We start from the raw sequence: 23,906 nt of genomic DNA, 5'->3' as shown, positions 1-23,906 counted from the left end.
GTTTTATCTAGTGGGAATCCTCTATTTACATTTGAAAGAAGTTTGTAACAACCTAAAATTACATGTTAGTACAGATTAGTTTCCAAGTCTTGTTAAGTGTTTCTTTTATAAAGATGGTCAGAAATCCTGGCAAAGCTTGACTGGCTGTGGTCTACCAGTGCCGTAGTGAGAACAGGGCAAGTTATATAAGACCTACTTAATAGAAAGATCATAAAGTTGTCAGAAAATTTTATTCCTTTTCATGTGCAGAGCTTTCCCTTCTTTCCTCACACTAAATCACATTACTTTGTGTTTAAAATAAATTTAGTTTGAAATCTGTATGTAAATTAGAAAAGGCACTCTTATTTTAAGTGAAATATTTATTCACACTTCATGTGTTGAAGTGCCAGTGGCAATTCGGGCTAAGTTTTCAGAAAAAAAATTATATAGCTTTTAGGACCCTTTTTTTTTTTTTACTTGAAAAATATGCAGTAATACTTATTCTGCTATCAGACAAATGTGCATGAATTCTAGTCATATTTTTCTTTCAATTTATGAAAAACAGGACACTTGCTGGATGTTTAATATTTTTATGGTTGTCATATAATTATTAAAATTTCAAAATGTTTGCACAGTCAGTGTGAGGCATTGCAAATTCATTAAAAACCGACCATATTTATTTGTCGACTATTATCGGTAGTATTTTGTGGTGATATCCTACCCTTGACTAGAAAAATAATTAAAAATAGGTCATTTACAACTACCCCCAAAATAAGTTCCAATCATCTGGATAATGGGCAGAATTACTTAAATATATTTAAAAAATAGGTTAAAAGATTTTTTACAATCTTTTTTTTTTTTCTTTCCAATTCAGTTTTAGCCCTTCTTGTGTCACGGAAGGCCTCGATGATTACCGCTGCACTGCCTGCCCACGGGGATACGCAGGCCAGTACTGTGAACGGTAAGTACAGTCATGAAACCTAGAGATCACACAATAAAGGATGACAACAGAAACGTATTCATTATTCTCATAATTTATTTTCCTTTTCTCCAGTAGTTCATATGCTTTCCACACTATTTTTTATTTTTATATCTGTAGACTTTCTCCAAAGACAGTTGTTTATTTCCATCTTACATTTAGACTTTCTCAAAGATTTCAAATTATTTCACAGTTATCTAATTTATGTTTTAGTGTACACATATCTATATATCTATACTTAGTGTACACATATGTCTATATCTATCTGTATATCTAGTGGATACATATCTATATGTCTGTATATTATCAGTAGTTAACAATGATAAAAAGCTGACTACCCATAATTCTCATCTTAATCCACTGGAAAATATTGGCTAATAGTGCATGTCACTGTTCTGAGCATTATGGTACTATGCCACCAAATGTCGACAGAATTCAAAATATAAATGTATCAAGCATTCTTAATTAGAACAACACAAGCAGGGGCGCCTGGGTGGCTCAGTCGTTAAGCGTCTGCCTTCGGCTCAGGGCGTGATCCCGGTGTTCTGGGATCAAGCCCCACTTTAGGCTCCTCTGCTGGAAGCCTGCTTCTTCCTCTCCCATTCCCCCTGCTTGTGTTCCCACCCCCCCCTTTTTTTAACCTATAGTATCAGAATAGCTGATGTTCTACTTTTCACTAACATTGTGAAGATTACTGTTGGTGCCCTGCCTAAGTGCCTACATGGAAGCCTTCTTTCCCATAGGAGGGGCAAGAAGGCCTGATAATTTACCCCCCTTCCTCCAGTGGTCCATAGCCAGTGACTGACTACTGTGGGAGTACAAAGTCTGAACGCTTATGCTTATGCTCGTTCCAGAGTTTTCCATGGAATCAGACTAAGACCTGGACATCACCTGAAATCGTACCATTGCTTGGATTTTTTTCTTTTCCATGCCATTCTTTCCCCACCCCTTTGCTGGGTTCTTCTAGGGGGCACTTCCTTAAATTATCAATCTCTTTGCAAATATAAACCAATATTAATTAATTTTATCATTAACCATTTAAAAGTCTCCTTTTGATATAACCAGCAATGGTTGTGTTAATAATGGAAGTAAGTAGATAACTAAATAATGAACTTAAAGTTTGTTAATTCCGATGACGTTTCTACGGGTTTGCAAATGATATTTCCAAATAATTCTGCATGTGGTAACTCTAAACAGAATATCTAATACTTGAATGTATATAGCAGTACATCCACACTCTCTGTGCCAACAGAAATTAATAGCAATTAAATAATTCAAAGCAATGCAAAAACCCAAAAATATTTCCATTTGTTTTGGCAATATATACAACATTTGAACATACATATATATTTATATTTGTATATATATTTTTATGTGCTTTGGTATTCATGGTTAGGCTAATATTCATTTCATGCCCTTGTAAATACCGGTAAGATGAAGACTAAAAGCATCCCTGGACACCAAGGGTATTATCTGAAGTAATTTATGAAAAAAATGTTTAGTAGTATACCACATTTATAAATTGGAGTTCCCAGTATCTATGAAAGCATGTATATAGAAAGACTGGAAGGGTGCACTAAAATGACAATTACTGTCTTAAGGCAGAGTGATTATAGAAAATTTGTTTTTTTTCATATCCATTAATGTTTAATCAATAGGAGTTGACAGTTCATATAGCATATAGATGAACAGGGGCATATACTGTCAAATGTGAATGGCTTGAATTGTTTTCACGGTTCTCAAATGTTGTTACAGCTTTCCATTCATCATCTCTCACATATAAATGATCAAGTTATATTTCCCTGAAAAATTGCTTTTATTCAGCTAAATTAAACCAAAGGTCTTGGTTAAGTTTTTATTGTAACTTTCCAAATAAATTTGTTCCACTTCTGAGAGCTCCTTAAATCATTTAAAACACCTTGTGACCTGCCTAAGTTCATCGGCTCAGGTCTAAAATTGCTTACATGTTTTGATTGTCCCTGTAACATAGGAAACCCCTTCCTATGTTTTATCTTTGTTACTTTTGTAATTAACTCTTTGAGCATTTGATCAATCTCAGCCTGCTTAGAATAGAATTCTTTCACCTGTGAATGTTAAGAAATAATTTAAGCGGACATATTTAAATGGTACTTTCATTGAGCATTTATAATCTTACATTGGAAATAATTAAAACCACAAATGTATAAAAGCCTAGTTATGGATAACTTTTTTTTTTTTTGCTTTGCCTTTTCTAACCAGCACAAGATAAATTAACTTTCACAATTAGCTGTGCAAATTTCCACAATCCTAGGCCACGAAAGGTAGTTCAGGATTATCTGCCTAATGTTTGTAATTTTTGGCTTCAACTTCCTTCTGTCTCTCAACTTCCTCCCATGCTTGTCTCTGGATCAAAAATTATGGGTATTGATTATAGTTAGCTGACCATATATATAATTTATTGTACAGACTGGGATACTCTAAGGAGACATAGGAAGTGTTTTAATAATTAAACCAGGACAACAGATAATTTGGGACCATCCTGGTAACCCACAGCATATGGTCCTGCTAGCATCTTATTGTTACCAGACTTCCAATAACATAATCCACAGAGGCTTATTCTTAGGTGAATGGATGTGTGAATGAGTGGAAGAGTCAATGAATTGATTTCATTTGGGATTCATCCAGTTGGAATTTCTTTCTAATATTTTAACTTAATGTTATATATTTTATTTGCATAACATTAATCCACTTCCTTGGATTTATAAAGGAAAATCCATCTGAGGAAGACGTAATAGAAAGACCAGTACAATTAAATACAAAATCTAGTAGTTTATTGCCACTTCACTTACTTCTTGCTCATTAGCAAAATTAGTGGGTTGAATTATTTGGTCATTTTGATCTTTAAAATGCATGAGTTTAGGAAAGCCCATGTGTCAATATATAATTTTATTTATTTCTAATTTTAAAAAAGAAGACTTCAAAACAATGTTCACGATCTAGAGCAGTGGTGGGCAAACTGGCCCACAAAATTTAGCCCATTGCCTGATTCTGTATGGCACCGTAAGCTAAGAATGGTTGTTACAGGTAAATATTTACAATCAGTGTGATGATAAAAAGCACTAAATTTGAGCCCTAGTTAAGTAAATTTGATACCTTAACAAGAACTTCCTTCTTCTCATTAGTAGATTGATTTTACATTAATAGATTATTACGAAATAATTTGTACTCAATTACGATGATGGTGATGATGATGTTTTGAATTCCATCAACCAAAACAATGTTTGCAAATGAACTTCTCTCTCACTAAATGATTTTGATTCTGCATTTTGATCTGAAAAAGCCTAAAATAGGTACTGGCTGGTTCTTTATAGGAAGAGTTTCCTGGATCCTGATCTACTGACTCTTGGTTTCAGTTTTGTTCCATCTGGTACACCACACACGGAACAATTTAGAGACGTGACTTATTATTAATCTCTTCTACTTTTTCACTGTTTAAATCCAGGTGTGCCCCTGGCTATACTGGCAGCCCCAGCAGCCCTGGAGGTTCCTGCCAAGAATGTGAGTGTGACCCGCATGGCTCGCTGCCTGTCCCCTGTGACTCCATCACAGGACTCTGCACGTGCCGCCCCGGAGCCACAGGGCAGAAGTGTGACGGCTGCGAGCACTGGCATGCACGCGAGGGCATGGAGTGTGTGTGTACGTACACTAACTTCGCCATTCGTTCTGGGGGCCTCGTTCCACTTCTGTCTCGTTTCCAGTGAGAATGACAGACTTTTTCCTTTTTCGGCAATAGCTAATGCTACTCGTCATTCTTCCTGACACTGTCTGTCTACCTTGTGCCGTTTGCCTGCTGCTTTTGTCTCTATCCCGCTGAGCCCAGAACAGCTGAGAAAATCCTCGGCGTGCTTTAGTCAGTGCGCAGAGGACCTACAACCAAGCTCCTGGGGGCATGTTTTATTTTATTTTGTGCATCGCAGAGTTTGCAGTATTACACAGAGTTGGCATAGGCTTTGTGACAGATTAAAGACCTGGGTTCATTCAATTTTTCAGAATCCTCCTGAATCTGTAATCGGCTGGACACTTTAGGCCTTGAATTACAACGGACTTTTCTTTCCTAGCTTGTAGGGGAATCCATGGGCATGCTGCTTCATAACTTTCTCTTGAACTGCACATCTTGAAAGCAGTGACAGTGAACTCAAGTATTTTTACTCACAGGTGTAATAAATGGAAAGCAGTTCGCTTTTTGCTTTTTTTTTTTTTTTGCTGCTGCTGGATTCAGTACTGCCACATGCCATGTCGAAAGTATGTTGAATATCAGTAGTTAAATATAATTAGATTATATAAATTCTAATAAAAAATTACGTTATTTATAAATTTAGGAGGGACCGTTACGTTCTTCTTTGCCTTGAGGGAATTTACATTAGCAGTCTTAATTCTTTTTTTAAAAAATAGAAATATAAAATATTTGAGTAGCTTTTATTTCAATACTTGCCTATTTTATGCATGCCGATATTTCTGGTTTTAACATCTTGCGTGTGTGTGTAAATCTTAATAGCATTTTAATTAGAATTTTTGTTTGTGCTCCAGTTTTGTAAGAGTTACCTCAAAAGCTAAGGCTGGCTAGCATGTACATATAGATGTATTTGAAGTATAATTAACATACAAAGTTATATTAGTTTCAGGTGTACAACATAGTGATGCAACAATTCCGTACATTTCTCAGTGGTCACAATAAGTATAGTCACCATCTGTTACCAAGCGACTATATTCCCAGTGCTGTACTTTCCGTACCCATGACTTATTTATTTTATAACTAGAAATTTGTGCCTCTTAACCTATTTCACATATCCCCCCACCACCTCCTTTCTGGTAATTATTAGTTTATTTTCCATATTTAAGAGTCTGGTTTTTCATTTGTTTGTTTTTTAGATTCCACTTATAAGTGAAATCATATGGTATTTGTCTTTGTCTGATGTATTTCAGTTAACACAATACCCTCTAGGTCCATCCCTGTTGTTGCAAATGGCAAGATTTCATTCTTTATGGCTGAGTAGTATTCCACCATGTATACACACCACACCTTCTTTACACATTCATCTATCAATGGACATTTGGCTTACTTCCATATCTTGGCAGTTGTAAATAATGCAATAAATATAGTGGAGCATATATCTTTTTGAATTAGTATTTGCATTTTTTTTGGCTAAATACCCAGTGGTGGAATTACTGGATCATATGGTATCTCTACTTTTAATTTTTTGAGGAGACTCCATACTATTTACCACAGCAGTTACACCAATTTACATTCCCACCAGCAGTGAACAATTCCTTTATCTCCACATCCTCGCCAACACTTGTTATTTCTTGTCTTTGTGATTCTAGCCATTCTGACAGGTCTAAGGTGATCGATATCTCATCATGGTTTTGATTTGCATTTCCCTAACGATCAGTGATGTTGAGCATCTTTTCATGTGTCTGTTGGCCATCTGTAGATCTTCATTGGGAAAATGTCTATTCATTTCTTCTGTCCATTTTTTAATTAAATTATTTGGGTTTTTTGGTGTTGAGTTATAGAAGTTTTTGGTATATTTTGGGTAATAGCTCCTTATCAGATATATCACTTGCAAATATCTTCCCCCAGTCAGTAGGCTGCCTTTTAGTTTTGTTGGTGGTTTCCTTTGCTGTGCAAAAGCTTTTTATTTTGGTGTGATCCCAACAGTTTATTTTTGCTTTTGTTTCCCTTGCCTGAGAAGACATATCTAATAAAATGTTGCTGAGGCCAATGTCAAAGAAATACTGTTTATGTTTTCCTCAAGGATTTTTATGGTTTGAGGTCTCATATGTAGGTCTTTAATCGTTTTTAGTTTATTTTTGTGTATGGTCTAAGAAAGTGGTCCAGTTTTATTCTCTTGCTTTTATTCTAAAAGCTGTCCAGTTTTACCAACACCGTTTGTTGAAGATACTGTCTTTTCCCCACTGATAGTCTTGCCTCCTTTGTTGTTGATTAATTCACCATATAAACCTGGGATTTTCTTCTGGGCTCTTTATTCTGTTCCATTGATTGATGCGTCTATTTTTGTGCCAGACAATACTATTTTGATTTCTACAGCTTTGTGGTATATCTTGAAATCTGGGATTGTGATACCTCTTTGTTCTTCCTTCTCAAGATTGCTTGGGCTATTTGAAGTCGTTTGTGGTTCCATGAAAACTTTAGTATTTGTTCTATTTCTGTGAAAAATGCTATTGGCATTTTGATAGAGATTGCATCAAATCTGTAGATTGTTTTGGGTAGTACAGATATTTTAACAGTATTAATTCTTCCAATCCATGAATATGGGGTGTTTTTTTGTGTCATCTTAAATTTCTTTCATCAGTGTTTTATAGTTTTTAGAGTACAGGTCTTTCACCTCCTTAGGTTTATTCCCAAGCATTTTACTATTTTTGGTACAATTGTAAATGAGATGGTTTTCTTAATTTCTCCTTCTTCTACTTCATTATTAGTGCATAGAAATGCAACAGATTTCTATATATTAATTTTGTACCCTGCAACTTTACTGAGTTCATTTATCAGTTCTAACAATTTTTTGGTGGAGTCTTTAGGGTTTTCTATGTATAGTGTCATGCCATCAGTGAATAGTGACAATTTTACTTCCTTCTTACTAATGATTGCCTTTTGTTTTCTTCTTATCTGATTGCCATGGCTAGGATTTTCTATTTCCTCCTGATTTAGTTTTGGAAGGTTAAATGTTTCTAAGAATTTATCCATTTCTTCTAGGTTGTCCAGTTTGTTTACATATACTTTTTCATAATCTCTTATAATTCTTTGTATTTCTCTACAGTCGGTTGTTGTTTCTCCTCCTTCATTTCTGATTTTATTTATTTGAGTCCTCTTTTTTCCTTGATGAATCTAGATAAAGGTTTATCAGTTTTGTTTATCTTTTCAAAGAAGCAGCTCCTGATTTCATTGATCATTTCTATGGTTTTTGTTTGTTTTAGCCTCTACTTAATTTATTTCTGTTCTAATCCTTATTATTTCCTTTTTTCTATTAACTTTGGACTTTGTTTTTTCTTCTTTTTATAGTTCCTTTTTTAAATCTTTTGTAACATTTCCTTTATTACTCTATGTACATTTTTCTTTATTTTTAATTTAAATTTAATTAGCCAATATATAGTACAGCATTAGTTCCAGATATAGAGTTCAGTAATTCATCAGCTGCGTGTAACACCCAGTGCTCATTACATCATGTGCCCTCTTTAATGCCTATCACCCATTTACCCCATCCCCCTACTCCTCCCCTCCATCAACCCTCTGTTTCCTATAGTTAAGAGTCTCTCATGGTTTTTCTCCCACTTCTGTTTCCCCCCCCTTCCCCTATGATCCTTCGTGCTGTTTCTTATATTCCACATATGAGTGAAACCACATGGTAATTTTCTTACTCTGATTGAGTTATTTCATTCACCATAATACCCTCCAGTTCTATCCATGTTGATGTAAATGGTAAGTATTCATCCTTTCTGATGTCTAATATTCCATCATATATGTATATATATGTATATGTGTGTGTGTGTATATGTGTAAACACACACACACACACACACACACACACATACACACACCACATCTTCCTTATCCATTCAGCTGTCGATGGACATCTCAGCTCTTTCTACACTTTGGCTAGTGTGGACATTGCTGCTATGAACATTGGGGTGCAGGTGCCCCTTCGGATCACTACATTTGTAACTTTGGGGTAAATACTTAGTAGTGCAATCGCTGAGTTTAGGGTAGCTCTATTTGTAACTTCTTGAGGAACCTCCATACCACTTTCCAGAGTGGCTATACCAGCTTGCATTCCCACCAACAGTGTAAGAGGGTTCGCCTTTCTCCACATCCTCACCAACATTTGTTATTTCCTAACTTGTTAATTTTAGCCATTCTGACTGATATGAGGTGATAACTCATTGTCATTTTAATTTGTATTTTCCTGATGCCAAGTGAGGTGGAGCATTTTTTCATGTGTCTGTTGTCCATTTGTATGTCTTCTTTGGAGAAATGTCTGTTCATGTCGTCTGCCCATTTCTTCACTGGATTATTTGTTTTTCGGGTATTGTTATTTATAGATCCTGGATACTAGCCCATTATCTGATATATCATTTGTAAATATCTTCTCCCATTGCTTTTTAGTTTTGTTGACTGTTTCCTTTGCTGTGCAGAAGCTTGCTTCCTTGATTGATTCATTTATTTTTGTTTTGTTTTGTTTTGTTTTCTTTTGTTTTATGGAGAGAGAAAGCACAAGCAGGAGCAGGGGGAGAGGGAGAAGCAGGTACCCTCCTGGGCAGAGAGCCCAATGTGGGGCTTGATCCCAGCACCCTGGGATCATGACCTGAGAGGAAGGCAGACGCTTAACTGACTGAGCCACCCAACTGTACAAAAGTTTTATCTTGATGAAGTCCCAATGGTTCATTTTTGCTTTTGTTTCCCTTGCCTTTGGAGATGTGTCCAGCAAGAAGAAAAGGTCCAAAAGAAGACCTTGCTGTGGCTGAGGTCGAAGAGATTGCTGCCTGTGTTCTCCTCCAGGATTTTGATGAATACCAGACTCACGTTTAGGTCTTTGATCCATTTTGAGTTTATCTTTGCATATGGTATAAGAAAATGGTCTAGTTTCATTCTTCTACATGTGTCTGTCCAATTTTCCCAACACCATTTGTTGAAGAGACTGTCCTTTCCCCATTGGATATTCTTTCCTTCTTTGTCGAAGATTAGTTGATCATATAGTTATGGGTCCATTTCTGGGTTCTCTATTCTGTTCCATTGATCTATGCGTCTGTTTTTGTGCCAGTACCATACCATCTTGATGATTACAGCTTTGTAATAGAGCTTCAAGACCAGCTTTGTGATGCCACAAGCTTTGGTTTTCTTTTTCAACATTCTCTGGCTTCTGGTCTTTTCTGGTTCCATACAAATTTTAGGATTATTTGTGCCAGCTCTGTGAAAAAGGTTGATGGTATTTTGATAGGGATTGCATTGAATGTGTAGATTTCTCTGGGTAACATAGACTTTTTAACAATATTTTTTCTTCCAATCTATGAGCGTGGAATGTTTTTCCATTTCTTTGTGCTTTTACCTCTTTGGTTACGTTTATTTCTAGGTCTTATCGTTTTGGGTGCAGTTGTAAATGGGATTGGTTCCTTAACTTCTCTTTCTTCTGTCTCATTGTTAGCATGTAGAAATGTAACTGATTTCTGTGCATTGTTTTTATATCCTGCCATGTCACTGAATTCCTGTATGAGTGCTAGAAATTTGGGGGTGGAGTCTTTTGGGTTTTCCACATAAAGTATCATGTCATCTGTAAAATGTGAGAATTTGACTTCCTCTTTGCCAATTTGCATGCCTTTTCTTTTTCTTGTCTGATTGCTGAGGCTAGGACTTCTGGTACTATGTTGAACAAAAGTGTTATGGGCATCCCTGTCATGTTCCTTACCTTAGGGGAAAAGCTCTCAGTTTTTTCCCATTGAGAATAATGTTTGCTGTGGACTTTTCATATATGGCTTTTATGACATTGAGGTATGTTCCTTCTTTCCCTACACTGTGAAGAGTTTTAATCAAAAAAGTATGTTGTATTGTGTCAAATGCTTTTTCTGCATCTATTGAGAAGATCATATGGTCTTGTCCTTTCTTCTATTAATGTGATGCATCATGTTGATTGATTTGTGAATATTGAACCACCCTTGTAGTCCAGGAATAAATCCCACTTGGTCGTGGTAAATAATCCTTTTAATGTACTATTGGATTCTATTGGCTAGTATCTTGATGATAATTTTTGCATCCATGTTCATCAGGGATATTGGTCTATCATTCCCGTTTCTGATGGGATCCTTGTCTGGTTTTGGGATCAAGGTAATGCTGGCTTCATATAACGAGTTTGGAAGCTTTCCTTCCATTTCTATTTTTTGAAACAGCTTCAGAAGAATAGGTATTAAGTCTTTAAATGTTTGGTAAAATTCCCCTGGGAAGGCATCTGGCCTTGGACTCTTGTTTGGTAGGAGATTTTTGATTACTGCTTCAATTTCCTTTCCGGTTATGAATCTGTCCAGGTTTTCTATTCCTTCCTGTTTCAGTTTTGGTAGTTTATAAGTTTCTAGGAATGCATCCATTTCTTCCAGATTACCTAATTTGTTGGCATATATTTGCTCATAATACGTTCTTAAAATTGTTTATATTTCTTAGTGTTGGTGTGATCTCTCCTCTTTCATTCGTGATTTTATTTATTTGAGACCTTTCTCTTTTCTTTTTGATAAGTCCGGCTAGGGGTTTATTGATCTTATTAATTATTTCAAAGAACCAGCTCCTACTTTCATTGATCTGTTCTACTGTTCTTTTGGTTTCTGTTTCATTGATTTCTGCTCTAATCTTGATTAATTCTCTTCTCCTGCTTGGTTTAGGCTTTATTTGCTGTTCTTTCTTAAGTTCCTTTAGGTGTAAGGTTAGCTTGTGTATTTGGGACTTTTCTATGTGAATGGCTTGTGTTGCTCTGTACTTCTGTCTTGGGACTGCCTTTGCTGCATCCCAATGGTTTTGAACAGTTGTGTTTTCATTTTCATTTGTTTCCTTGATTTTTTAAAATTCTTTAATTTCCTGGTTGACCCATTCATTTTTTAGTAGGATGCTCTTTAACCTCCAAATATTTGAGTTCATTCCAAATTTCCTCTTGTGATTGAGTTCAAGTTTTAAAGCACTATGGTCTGAGGGGTGCCTGGGTGGCTCAGTCATTGGGCATCTGCCTTCGGCTTAGGGCATGATCTCGGAGTTCTGGGATCGAGCCCCACGTCGGGCTCTTCCGTGGGAGGCCTGTTTCTTCCTCTCCTACTCCCCCTGCTTGTGTTCCCTCTCTTACTGGCTGTATCTCTCTCTCTCTGTCAAATAAATAAATAAAATCTTTAAAAAAAAAAAAAGCACTATGGTCTGAAAATATTCAGGGAATGATCCCAATCTTTTGGTACCAGTCGAGACTGGATTTATGACCCGGTATGTGATCTATTCTGGAGAATGTTCTATGTGCACTTGAGAAAAATGTGTAGTCAGTTGCTTTAGGATGGAATGCTCTGAACATATCTGTGAAGTCTATCTGGTCCAGCGTGTCATTCAAAGCCCTTGTTTCCTTGTTGATCTTCTGCTTAGATGATCTGTCCATTGCTGTGAGTGGGGTGTTAAAGTCCCCTACTATTATTGTATCAATGTGTTTCTTTAAATTTTTTATTAATTAGTTTATTTAATTGGCTGCTCCCAAGTCAGGAGCATAAATATTTACAATTGTTAGATCTTCTTGTTGGATTGACCCTTTAATTATGATATAGTGTCTCTCTTCATCCCTTACTACAGTCTTTGGTTTAAAATCTAATTTGTCTGAAATAAGGATTGCTATCCCCTTTGTTTTGATGTCCATTAGGATAATAAATGGTTCCTCACCCCCTCACTTTCAATCTGGAGGTGTCTTTGGGTCTAAAATGAGTCTCTCTGTAGACAGTTTATGGATGGGTCTTGCTTTTTATCGAATCTGATACCCTATGTCTTTTGATTGGAGCATTTAGTCCATTTACATTCAGAGTGACTATTGAAAGATATGAATTTAGTGCCATTGTATTACCTATAAAGTCCCTGTTTCTGTATATTGTCTCTGTTTCTTTCTGGTCTGTCTTACTTTTGGGCTCTCTCTTTGCTTACAGGATCCCCTTTAATATTCCTGCAGGGCTGGTTTAGTGATCACAAATTCTTTTAGTTTCTATTTGTCCTGGAAGCTCTTTGTCTCGCCTTCCATTCTGAATGACAGCCTTGCTGGATAAAGTATTATTGGCTACATGTTTTTCTCATTTAGTACCCTGAATATATCATGCCAGGCTTTTCTGGCCTGCCAGTTCTCTGTGGATAGGTCTGCTATCAGTCTAATGTTCCTACCCTTTACATTAAGGACCTCTTGTCTTGAGCTGCTTTCAGGATTTTCTCTTTATCTCTGAATTTTGACAGCTTCACTATTATATGTCAGGGTGTTGATCTATTTTTATTGATTTTGTCAGGGGTTCTCTCTACCTCCTGGACTTGAATGCCTGTTTCCTTCCCCACATAAGAGAAGTTCTAAACTATGATTTGGTCATATATACTTTCTGTCCCTCTCTTTCTCTTTCTTCTTCCTCTGGAACCCCAATAATTCTAATATTGTTTTGCTTTACAGTATCACTGATTTCTTGAAGCCTCCCTTCATGGCCCATTAGTTGTTTTTCTTTCTTTTCCTCAGCTTCCTTCTATTCCATCATTTTGTCTTCTATGTCTTCTGCCTCATTTAGTCTAGCTGTTAAAGCATCCATTTTAGACTGGATCTCAGTTAAAGCCTTTTTAATTTCAGCCTGATTAGATTTTATTTCTTCACTAAGAGGTTCTCTATTGTCTTTTATGCTTTTTTCAAGCCCATAATAACTTTATAATTGTTATTCTGAATTCTAGGTCTGACATTTTACTTATATCCATATTGATTAGATCTATGGCAGAGTATTTCCTCTGGTTCTTTCTTTTTTTGTGTGAATTTCTCTTTCTGGTCATTTTGTCCAGAGAAGAATAGATGAATGAGAGAACAAAATAAAAAATATCAACGACAACCCCAGCAAAATACACACTAAACGAATCTGAAGAGGTCAGAAACGAAAAAAGAAAAGGAAGTAAAAGAGAGGGGAGAGAATATAAGCTCATAGGTGAACAAAACAGGGTGATCCACTTTGTCCTGGTTGTTTTTTGGTCTGTTTGTTAGAAGACACTAAATTCCAAAATTGCAAAGAAAGAAAAACATATATATACAAAAATAAAATTGAATACAGTGAAAGGAAGCCAGAAATGAAGGATATATCTATAAAATGTAAATGTAAAAATGGAAATTTAAAAAAGACTTAAAAACAAGGATTGACAAAATAAGAAACTAGTTGAAAAGGAAAAACAAGAAAAAAGAAAAAGGAAATTTGAAACTGAAAGACTAAAGACTCATGAGAAAAAGACCTCAAATTCTATATACTATTTTCCCCTAGTGCAGAAGTTTTTCAGTTCTGTGTGATCCATAAATTTGGTATTCACCCAGTGTTCCTGCCTGTCTTCTGGGGGAGGGGCCTGTTGCACTGATTCTTAGGTGTCTTGCCCAGGTGGAGTTGCACCAGCCCTTGCCAGGGGGTGGGCTCAGTGTAAGCTACTTTGGGTTGCCCTGTGTGGCTTTCGTTCCCTGAAGGCGTTCATGTAGCTTGCGAAAGAGTGGTCACTTTTCTGTTTGTAGAATTGTAGCAATTCTTTTCTTAGCTCTCAGGTTGAATTCACAGGAGTTGAGAATGATGTGATAGATATATACCTGCATTCAAAGGACCAGATGAAATGCAGTCCCCTACTCTTCCTCCATCTTCCCTCTATTCTCCTTTTTTTAGTTCTTTTAGTATAAAGTTAGGTTGCTTATTTGAGATTTTTCTTGTTTCCAGAGGTAAGCCTGTATTGTTACAAACATCCCTCTTAGAACTGCTTTTGCTGCATTCCAAGGATTTTGCACCATGTGTTTTCATTTTTATGTGTCTCCATGTGTGATTTTTCCCCCCCTTTGATTTCTTGGTTGATCAATTCATTGTTTAGTAGCATATTGTTTAGTCTCCATGTATTAATGGTGGCTTTTAAAATGTGCCAGAAAAAGTAAAAACTGGGTATGTTTGCTAATATAGGTTTTTAAATCATTTTTTTCAATGTATTCTTTAATAAAAATGTATCACATTTAAAATAAAAATAAATATCAAGGGGCGCCTGGGTGGCACAGCAGTTAAGCGTCTGCCTTCGGCTCAGGGCGTGATCCTGGCGATCTGGGATCGAGTCCCACATCAGGCTCCTCCGCTATGAGCCTGCTTCTTCCTCTCCCACTCCCCCTGCTTGTGTTCCCTCTCTCGCTGGCTGTCTCTATCTCTGTCAAATGAATAAATAAAATCTTTAAAAAAAAAAAAAAAAAAAAAAAAAAAAAAATAAATATCAAGTTTGAAGGGAGGGAAAGATTAAATATAATATATAATATATATGTACATTATCATGTTCAGTTATTGGTTATATGCATATACACTGTTTTCAAATATAATGACATATTTTAATGATAATTGAAGTGGATTTCTAATGTAATCATATTAGTTTTAATATTGTTTTCAAGTTAGATTATTAACATTGACATATTTAACTAGATAATATATAGATGCTCCAAATATAAACACTAATAAAACAGTCCTTGAATTTTAAATCATCAATTTTCTTAATTACCCAGAAGTAAACTTGAAGTAAAATACCACATTTGATGTTAATCACAGAAAAATTGCAATAACACTTTAAAGTCTGTGAGAGATAAATTAATGGTATTATTTTCTGAACATTTATTTTAAAGGGAGTTGTTATTCTTCCCATCAACAACAGGGGCTCTAAGTTCTTATTCTGTTGGTGATTAATACTTCATATACGTTTAAATAAATTTATAAGAAAACTCTTTTTTTTTCTCCTTCCCATCAGTGGAATTTAAACCTCCTAGGGTCCCAGGTGATAACAAAAGTGCCAGTCCTTCAGTTACAGAGTTACTCTAGCCTTGTAATGTTCGTTTGGATTTTTCTTGTCCCACAGAGAAATGTACTTCCCATTGCTACACATGATATTCAGTTCAGTTGCTATATCCAGCAAATTTTAATATTCTTCTGGAGGATTAAACAATAGTGTATTTTTCTTGTACAAAAGAAGCGTTAAGTTATGGGGATTTTTTATATGTAGACATTTTTTTTTAAAGATTTTATTTATTTATTCAACAGAGATAGAGACAGCCCGCGAGAGAGGGAACACAAGCAGGGGGAGTGGGAGAGGAAGAAGCAGGCTCATAGCGGAAGAGCCTGATGTGGGGCTCGATCCCAGAATGCCGGGATCACGCCCTGAGCCGAAGGCAGACGCTTAACCACTGTGCCACCCAGGCGCCCCTATATGTAGACATTTTTTCTTAACTGTTTATAATCATTTTATAAATAAATATTTCTTTTATATTTTTAAGATATTTATAAGAAATATTTTCATTTTATAAATGCTGTATAGATTTTCCTCATGTTGCTCTTAAATATTAGAGATTTCCATTTCTACTAATGTTTACTCTTTACCCTTTATTAGGTTAACTGTTAGAAATTTTGCATAGAATATCTTTAGGCTTTTCTTCTTTTCTCATATTTTAAAATTTCTCCTGTTGCAGAAAAACATGCCATATTTCTATTATATTGACCTTTCCCAGGACTCAGTTTTTATTTCTAGTTTTGAAATGAGATAATTAATCAAGACACAAATAAGGACATAACTGACTTATCTTCAAATCTCTTTTTAGTATCTTTTTATATCCTTAAGCTAAATGAGAGCAAGATACCAAAGAATGATTCATCTGGCCTGTTTGATCTGCAGAGCCTGTTTTATCACATGGGACTGCAGTAGAATTGTATAAGGCCTGTGAGTGGGCGTATATGAGGTAGCCTGGTTTGGGTAAGAGCGTATGTATGTGTAGTCAGAGAAGTGTCTTCTGAGAAAAATCTCTTCGGAGCTTAGAGCGCATGTTACGTTGATGAGGAAAAGAGAGAAATTGGTGCTGGTTGTTAAGATGGTGACTATAAAAATTAAGACATTTGTCTTATTCTGTAATAAATTAGGGGCGCCTGGGTAGCGCAGTCGTTAAGCGTCTGCCTTCGGCTCAGGGCGTGATCCCAGCATTCTGGGATCGAGCCCCACATCAGGCTCCTCCGCTGGGAGCCTGCTTCTTCCTCTCCCACTCCCCTGCTGTGTTCCCTCTCTCGCTGGCTGTCTCTCTGTCAAATAAATAAATAAATAAATCTTTAATAAATAAATAAATAAATAAATAAATTAGCACTCAGGTTAGTAGCATGCATTATATAGTTAATTTTTCTATCTTTGATTAATTCTCTAGAAAACATGACTTAATTTGGCCTACATTGTGGATTTGTACGTTTATAAAAAAATAGAAAAAAAACACAACAAATGACCTAGGCATGATCATTGCATTATCTCAAGAGAGCTGCATACTGGTGCAAAGAATCTATATACCTCCTGTAAAGTTAGTTACATAATTTATATAACAAAGGATATAAAATTGTGCTGTAGAGATTGTGCAGTACAGAGCAAATGTAGAAATCATGGAAGAGCTTCCCTGGAGCACCTAAGAGACTCGTAGCTGCCACGGACAATTGCCAGTGAACGAGCTAGGATTTTATGGGATCCAAAATGGTGGATTTTTTGTTAGACACGGCCCTTTATACATGGAATTTCCATTACCGTCATGAGGAATTTATGCAAATAACATATGCCCTTAATACGTAATATTTAGACAACAGAGTCTTTCCCAGTGAGCCAAATTCAACCCACCAAAGTTATCAACCTCACCAATCAGAGTCAGTGCCTGGGCATGCTTAACCAATACATCTATCTTCAGATTCTAGGTATTCTCCAAAGCCCCTTTTACCACGCATGGTTCATCATAATAGTAATTCTTCAAAGGTTCACCTATATTGAGAGCTTGCCATTTGCCAGACACTATATTAAGCACTTTATATGCTTTTAAATGATTACAACATCCCTATACGTTATTATCTCCACTGTGTGATAACAAAACTGAATTAGGTGATTTAAGTTACTTTTCCAAAGCTCACAGTGACTTTTCAATAGAGCTATGATTTGAACCTAGGTCTGCCTTGCAAATCTTACTTTCTTTTACACTGACTGCCAGTGCAAGACACTGAAAGCAGACGTGGTTTTCCCAGTGTATTCAACATTAATTAATTCCGCTCTTTATTCATTTACTTCTTGGGCTTAAAGCCCACATTACCTCAATAAAGAATAAAGATTAAATGGGCTAAAAAATGAAAAATTTTAAATACATATAATATTAATAGGTACATACTTTTTCCCCCTACCAACTGTTGAGACTCTCCTCTAAGATTTAAAATATTATGATAGTTATATGGGGGTTATGACAGATTTCTATTCATCAGGGATTGTCAAGTAGAGTCCTACCTTCCATGCAAGTGAAAAACACACTGGCCGGGTGCTTAGATTTCTTTCTAGACCTTTTTAATTTTTTTTTCTAATAGACAATTCTACAGTGTATTTTTCCCTTACAAATGTTGGTGAGTTCTGAAGAGATATTTTGTTGGACTTCCCAAAACAGGACAGACTTCTCCTTAGTATGTTAGGTTAATACAAATCCAACCTCCTTTTCCAACCCTCATTCACAATTTACATATCATTTTATAAAATGAGAACAACAACCTGCCTTTCTGAAATTTGAGAATGAGTAAGAAAGACATTTTTTTATTTAATAGTAAAGTTCTGTATGGTGAATCACAAAACTTGGATTTGTTCATGTCCTATTTTCTACAGATCAGTAGTTAACACAAAAAAATCTTATGTAATGTTTAAAATAGATTGAGTGGCATAGTAAAATATATTACTCTTAGAGAAAACAGAAATTAAAATTAGGAGCTGTTGGTAAGATGTTATTCCATAAAGAGTGCCTGAAAGAGGATTTTATAAATATCAAATTGATGCTTCCTATTTTATTCATCGCCTATGAGATATTAGAAATATAAAAGCTTTATTATTTATAACCACAATTTTTCTATAATATAACATTTAAGATGAGGTTTTGCTTCAGTGTTGCAAAAGCAATCATGAAGTGTGTTTTTTACCTGCAACCTAGCTAAATGTGATAGCGCACCTTAATTCTGTAAAATACACACTTTTCAGCCACTTGGTGAAAGCTGAGATCTGAAGCTTTATCTTACCTTGACACTGATCTGCAGAGATGGTCAAGATTATTGTTTTTAATATCCAGTTGCCAGCAAGGATCTTATCACAATAATGCAGCAGCCCTTATATATTATCACTAGAACACTGTTGTACTCTTATAAATCAAAGATGATTGCTAATGGCAATTATTTCTCCCTATAAATGAGAGCAGGAACAAAATAGTGCAATGTGGCTGATCCCTGTGAAGAAAATGAGACTTTCCATAATAAAAGGTGATGATAAAGCATCAGTTGACCCCCAGATGCTATTTAATGAACTATGGATTTGCTTGTGGGACATGCGATCACCCTCCATCCTTGCCCGTTAAATGCCATCCTCTTTCTGCTCCCACTTAACCCCCAAGTGCTACTTCCTATCCAAAGACCAGTATGTCCACTGTAGTTTTTTACAACTCGAAGCTGTGGCGTGTTATTCAAACCCGGACATCATGGAATCTATAGAAGCAACTTCCGTTCGCCCTATTTGCACTTTATCTGCATCTGTGTTGTTAGTAAAAGACGCTTTGAGTTTTTGTCAACCTTCTTAGCATAGGTCCAGGATTACAAGATTGTAGAACAGTAACTATCACTCTGATTCTAGATAATTTTCCTAGTTATTGGCCCTCAGTCTCAGGGGTTTGCATATCACACTGAGACAGCCATTCTATTAATGGAAGAAAGAGTTGTGCTGTTGAACTGTCATAGACAGGAGACTGATCACTATTTATTTTTTGTCAGGCTTTATTTTAAGAGTAAACTTCGTTTGATTACAGTTTTCACTCTGCTAGATCCAAGGAGTTCATTGACCTCAAACAACAATAGAATCATATGATCTTCAAGTCAGAGGAAGTCATATAAGTAAGATAGTCTAATTGTCTTTTCTGTGGTGTCCCTGAAGCAGACCATCTCCTGATGCCCGGAAGCATGCTGTCATGGTATGTCTCTAGAAGGTTCGAATCCTTGGCTGGCCACATACAAGTTGTGTGATGCCATTTAGTGAACTCTTCTAAATCTCATTTCATCATCCGTAAAATGGAAACAAAATACTACACACACACACACACACACACACACACACACAAAGTACCTAAGCATAATACATGCTCAATAAATTCTAGGCATTATTAGCATCATGGTTATTACTTGACTACTTTTTTCCAAAAACATGTTTTATGCAGCTCATCAGTTTCTGATGAAATATTTAGGTTAGGCTGACTTCTGGTTTTCTACAATTCTAATTGTAGGCTCTTCAAGTCACTGAAAACCCCTTTTATGACCACCTTATATTTTCTCCTCTCTTTAAGTTTTCACGTGGCAATATTTATGGACTCATATATACAATTATTGCAACTATTTTACTCATCTTTTAAATGAGAATATTAATAGCACTTTATAGAATTGCTGTGAACTTTAGATGAGATAATGAAGGCAAGAAAGAACATATTGCCTGCTATGTAGTGAATATTATATAGATAAAAGTTACTATCCCATTATTATTATAGTGCTTACAAAAAGTTTCCCTTTTTTTGGAGTAGTTATGCCATACTTAAGCCATATTGAACTTGTGTTACATATATATAATATATGTGTATATATATATATATATATATATATTATATACACATATATATAAATATATACACACACATATGTACAGAATTTTGTTTAACATATATATTAAATAAAACTTATACACAAATATTTAAAAATTAAGTTAAAATTAAGATACAAAAAATCCTATTGTATAATACATAATTATATAAATGTATTAGTTTAATTATAAATTTGTGTATATTATATGCTTTTATATAATTATACTTACATATATCTTATGATAAATATTAAATCACATATAATATATAAAACAACTTGGTGCATGAACAAATTCATCAGCCTCATCTAAAGCCTCCAGAATACCTTTCCCTTTATTCAGAGAAATAATAGGCAAAAAAAGTCTTCTTAATCAGTTTAAAACCAAATTTTTATTTTAGAAGATATTATTTCTACATAATAATAAGCCCTAAATACATGCCAATCTAAAAGTTTCTTCTTGAAGGGAAAAGAGAAATATAAAATCCGTATCCTAGGAACTATCAATGGCCTTAATATAAAAGAGTTAAATTAAAACATGAATATACGTGTACAAATTTTATCTTTTGTTAGAAATGTTTATTTACTCAATTATCCCTATTTTATTAGAGCAGACAATTTATATATCTTTACCTAAACTTGGTTAATGGATTTGGCCTTTTCAAAAATACTCAAAGCACTCATTTCAGCTTCAGCTTCTTTGGTGTGGACGTAGTGTGTGAGTTTTTTGTGACATTAAGCCAGTAGTTATTATGCATGGGGGACTCTGGAAGAAATGCAGTATTTTGTACTAATTGCTAACAGAAAGATCTGTAATATCAGCTGCATGATTTGTCCCTTACATGTGCCCAGCTATAACGATCTGAATTTAGTACTGCATTTGTTAATATTAGACACAAATTTATCCTGACACTTTTATAGGCAAAGCCTCAGAAACATTTAGTCATGTAAAATATAATCATAGTCTTGAAATATTTGCTTTTGTTCCCATGCAGTTTAGCCAGGATCTCACTTTATGACCTACCTCTTGCTGAATAGAATGGGTGGGAGAGGTTCTTTGGGGGTCCTGCTTATAAGATAGGTGTTAATTTACATTGAGCAGTTACTGCACCCTTATCAAAGAACAATTGTTTATATAATGTGAATATTCCATGTCTCTGTACACTCTTCACATCTTCCCCCTCAAAGTGAATTAAATGTGGTTTTAATTTGCATCCGTGTTTGTTGCCAGACATTTCAGACTTTTTGAGGGCAAATAAAAGTAGCTTGTGGTATAAGTAAAATATTTTGTGTCAGAATAAAATGGCAAACCATTATGTAAAAGGCATATTTCCCCATGTGTTTATCTTCTAACTGCATGAACTAGACTTATATAGAAGCTTTGGAAAAATCCCCATGGCTGTCATATCCATAAGTCTTTCTGACCCATTTGGGCAGATGTTAGTATATTACTTGGAGCATACTATAAAACTTACCTTTCACTTATGGAAATGTGCTTCTGCTTTGTTCCTCAAAAAGCAAATACCGAGACCGTAAGACATGGTACAGTAATAGACCTTTGGACACAGAGACATAAAATGGGATGTATGAGTCCTTGAAAGAGCAATTAAATACATTTTTATTTCAACAATGGAAGATGAGGAACCAAAACAGATGGGCAGGGGGTAGAATAAACGAGAGAAAAATCAGTATTCATCATGCCTCTTGGCATTCTAGCTCACCAATTTACTCTGTAGTGTATCACGGTAAATCGGATCTAGTTCTGCATTCCAGTGCTTGATTTATTCTTATATGAAGTAAAAACTGAGAAAACTTTTCCCTGGAAATTTCTGGAGCCACCAGTGAGGAACCTCTAGCCACACTATTATCAGTGAGCTGACTCAATTTCTTCTTGGAAATAGGTAGGTTGTAAATTATAAATACATTAGAGAAAGGGCTAGCAAAGGATTCCTGAAGAACACACTGCCCTAAAAAGCATGGTGAGACGTTCTGTTATGAAGTCTCTCTCAAGGTCTTGAAAGTGAAAAGAGTATATTTTTTGCTTACACCCTGGGAATATCTGCCCAAAATCCATCTTCACTAGAAGTTGAATGGAACTTTATAACAGTGTTAAAGTTGGCCTCAGTGGGAAAGGAGCCTTTGTATCCTTCCTAACTTTTAATAAAATTAAGAATCATTCCTAATACTTGTTCTTAGCCTGTGAATTGCAACTGGTAAGTCTCTGATCTGAATTTGAACTCTAAATCACACTTGCAAAACTTGGCAAAGGGTATGAGTTACGTGTTGCTGCCACTCCAAAATTCAACAGCTTAAAACAGCAGCTGGATATATCCTCAGGTTTCTGTAGGTTGAGAGTCTGGACTGGGCTCCAACGGATAGTTCTTTTGTTGTCATGTCTGGGGAGTCTCGGAGAGCCCCCATCACATGATGGGGCCTCAGCTGGAATGGTCAGGCCTGCTGTGCTCTTGCTCACAGCTGCCTCTCTTCCTCAAGAAGACTCATCTGGGATTATCCATAAGGTAGTAGGGTTCCAAGAATGTGAAAGCAGAAAATGCTGAAGCCCTTGAAGCTGAGGCTGAAGAGTCACACAGCATTCCTCTGACACACTCTTTGGGTCAGAGTGCATCATAAATCCAACCCAGATTTAAGGGGAGGGAACGAAGACTCTACCTCTTAGTGGGAGAACAGGAAGGAAGTGGTGACCGTTTTTAATCCACCCCAGAACTGAGCATTGCCTTTATCTGGTCAATAACCCATCTGTGCTGTTTCTTTCTTGATAACATTTCATATCTTTTTTTTTCTCCTCCCTTCCTCCATTCTAATAACTCTTTCCTGAGTCAAAACTGAATTACCTCAAAACAAACAAAAACCTGATTACTTTATGTGGGTATCATAACAGCCGTATCCCGACATTACTCCGTCTCTGCCTCTCCAATCACAAGATACTTTTCTCTTAACATTGTTTTTATTCTGTTCTCCTGTTCCTCACATACCTGTGTGGTTCCTGTCTCATTTTCACGTTTTCCCATTTAGACACTTCCTTTTTGACTGTTCTTCTCTCCCTCCTTCCCTCCCTCCCTCTCTCTGTTCTGTCCTTCTAACACTCTGCTCTTCTCCAAAATATTTTTTGCTCTTCTTTTACAAAGATAGTAGTAACCACATATTTTTTACTATGTTTACTGTGTGCAAGACACTATCTTAAACACTGTGACCAAAGGTGATTAAGGTCTGTTCTCTGGTGTGGAAGAAGCAATGTATAAATAAAGTAATAAGATACCTCATACACACGAGTGTTAAGATAACAAGACCAAGGGAATGCAGTAGTGATTGGTGGAGACAGTCATTTCTGAGTCATCATGGCCTTCCCCTCTGAGGAAATAAGCCCTTGACCTGAACATGCAGGAGCCACACAGGGGAAGATGGAGGGAGAAGTGTCCTAGGCAGAGGACACAACAAGCAAAATGACGTCTTTCATCTTTAGGACTGAGTCTCCCTGAAGCTTATCATCTGCAAC

The 23,906-nt window shown here is 35.9% G+C and overlaps 1 protein-coding gene across 2 annotated transcripts in view; it reads left to right on the top strand.

Moving 5' to 3' along the window:
* LAMA2 (laminin subunit alpha 2) overlaps nucleotides 1-23,906 on the top strand; it is a 603,226-nt gene that overhangs the window by 430,660 nt on the left and 148,660 nt on the right. For both annotated transcript variants that reach the window (XM_057311058.1, XM_057311057.1), the window contains exons 32-33: nucleotides 854-940; nucleotides 4,440-4,633. In XM_057311058.1, coding sequence (XP_057167041.1) covers nucleotides 854-940; nucleotides 4,440-4,633 — 281 coding nt within the window. The remainder of the gene's footprint in view (nucleotides 1-853; nucleotides 941-4,439; nucleotides 4,634-23,906) is intronic.

This window comes from Ursus arctos, unplaced genomic scaffold (genome assembly GCF_023065955.2).
Source record: "Ursus arctos isolate Adak ecotype North America unplaced genomic scaffold, UrsArc2.0 scaffold_13, whole genome shotgun sequence".
Classification (NCBI taxonomy): domain Eukaryota; kingdom Metazoa; phylum Chordata; class Mammalia; order Carnivora; family Ursidae; genus Ursus; species Ursus arctos.
This window is presented reverse-complemented; position numbering and strand designations above follow the sequence as displayed.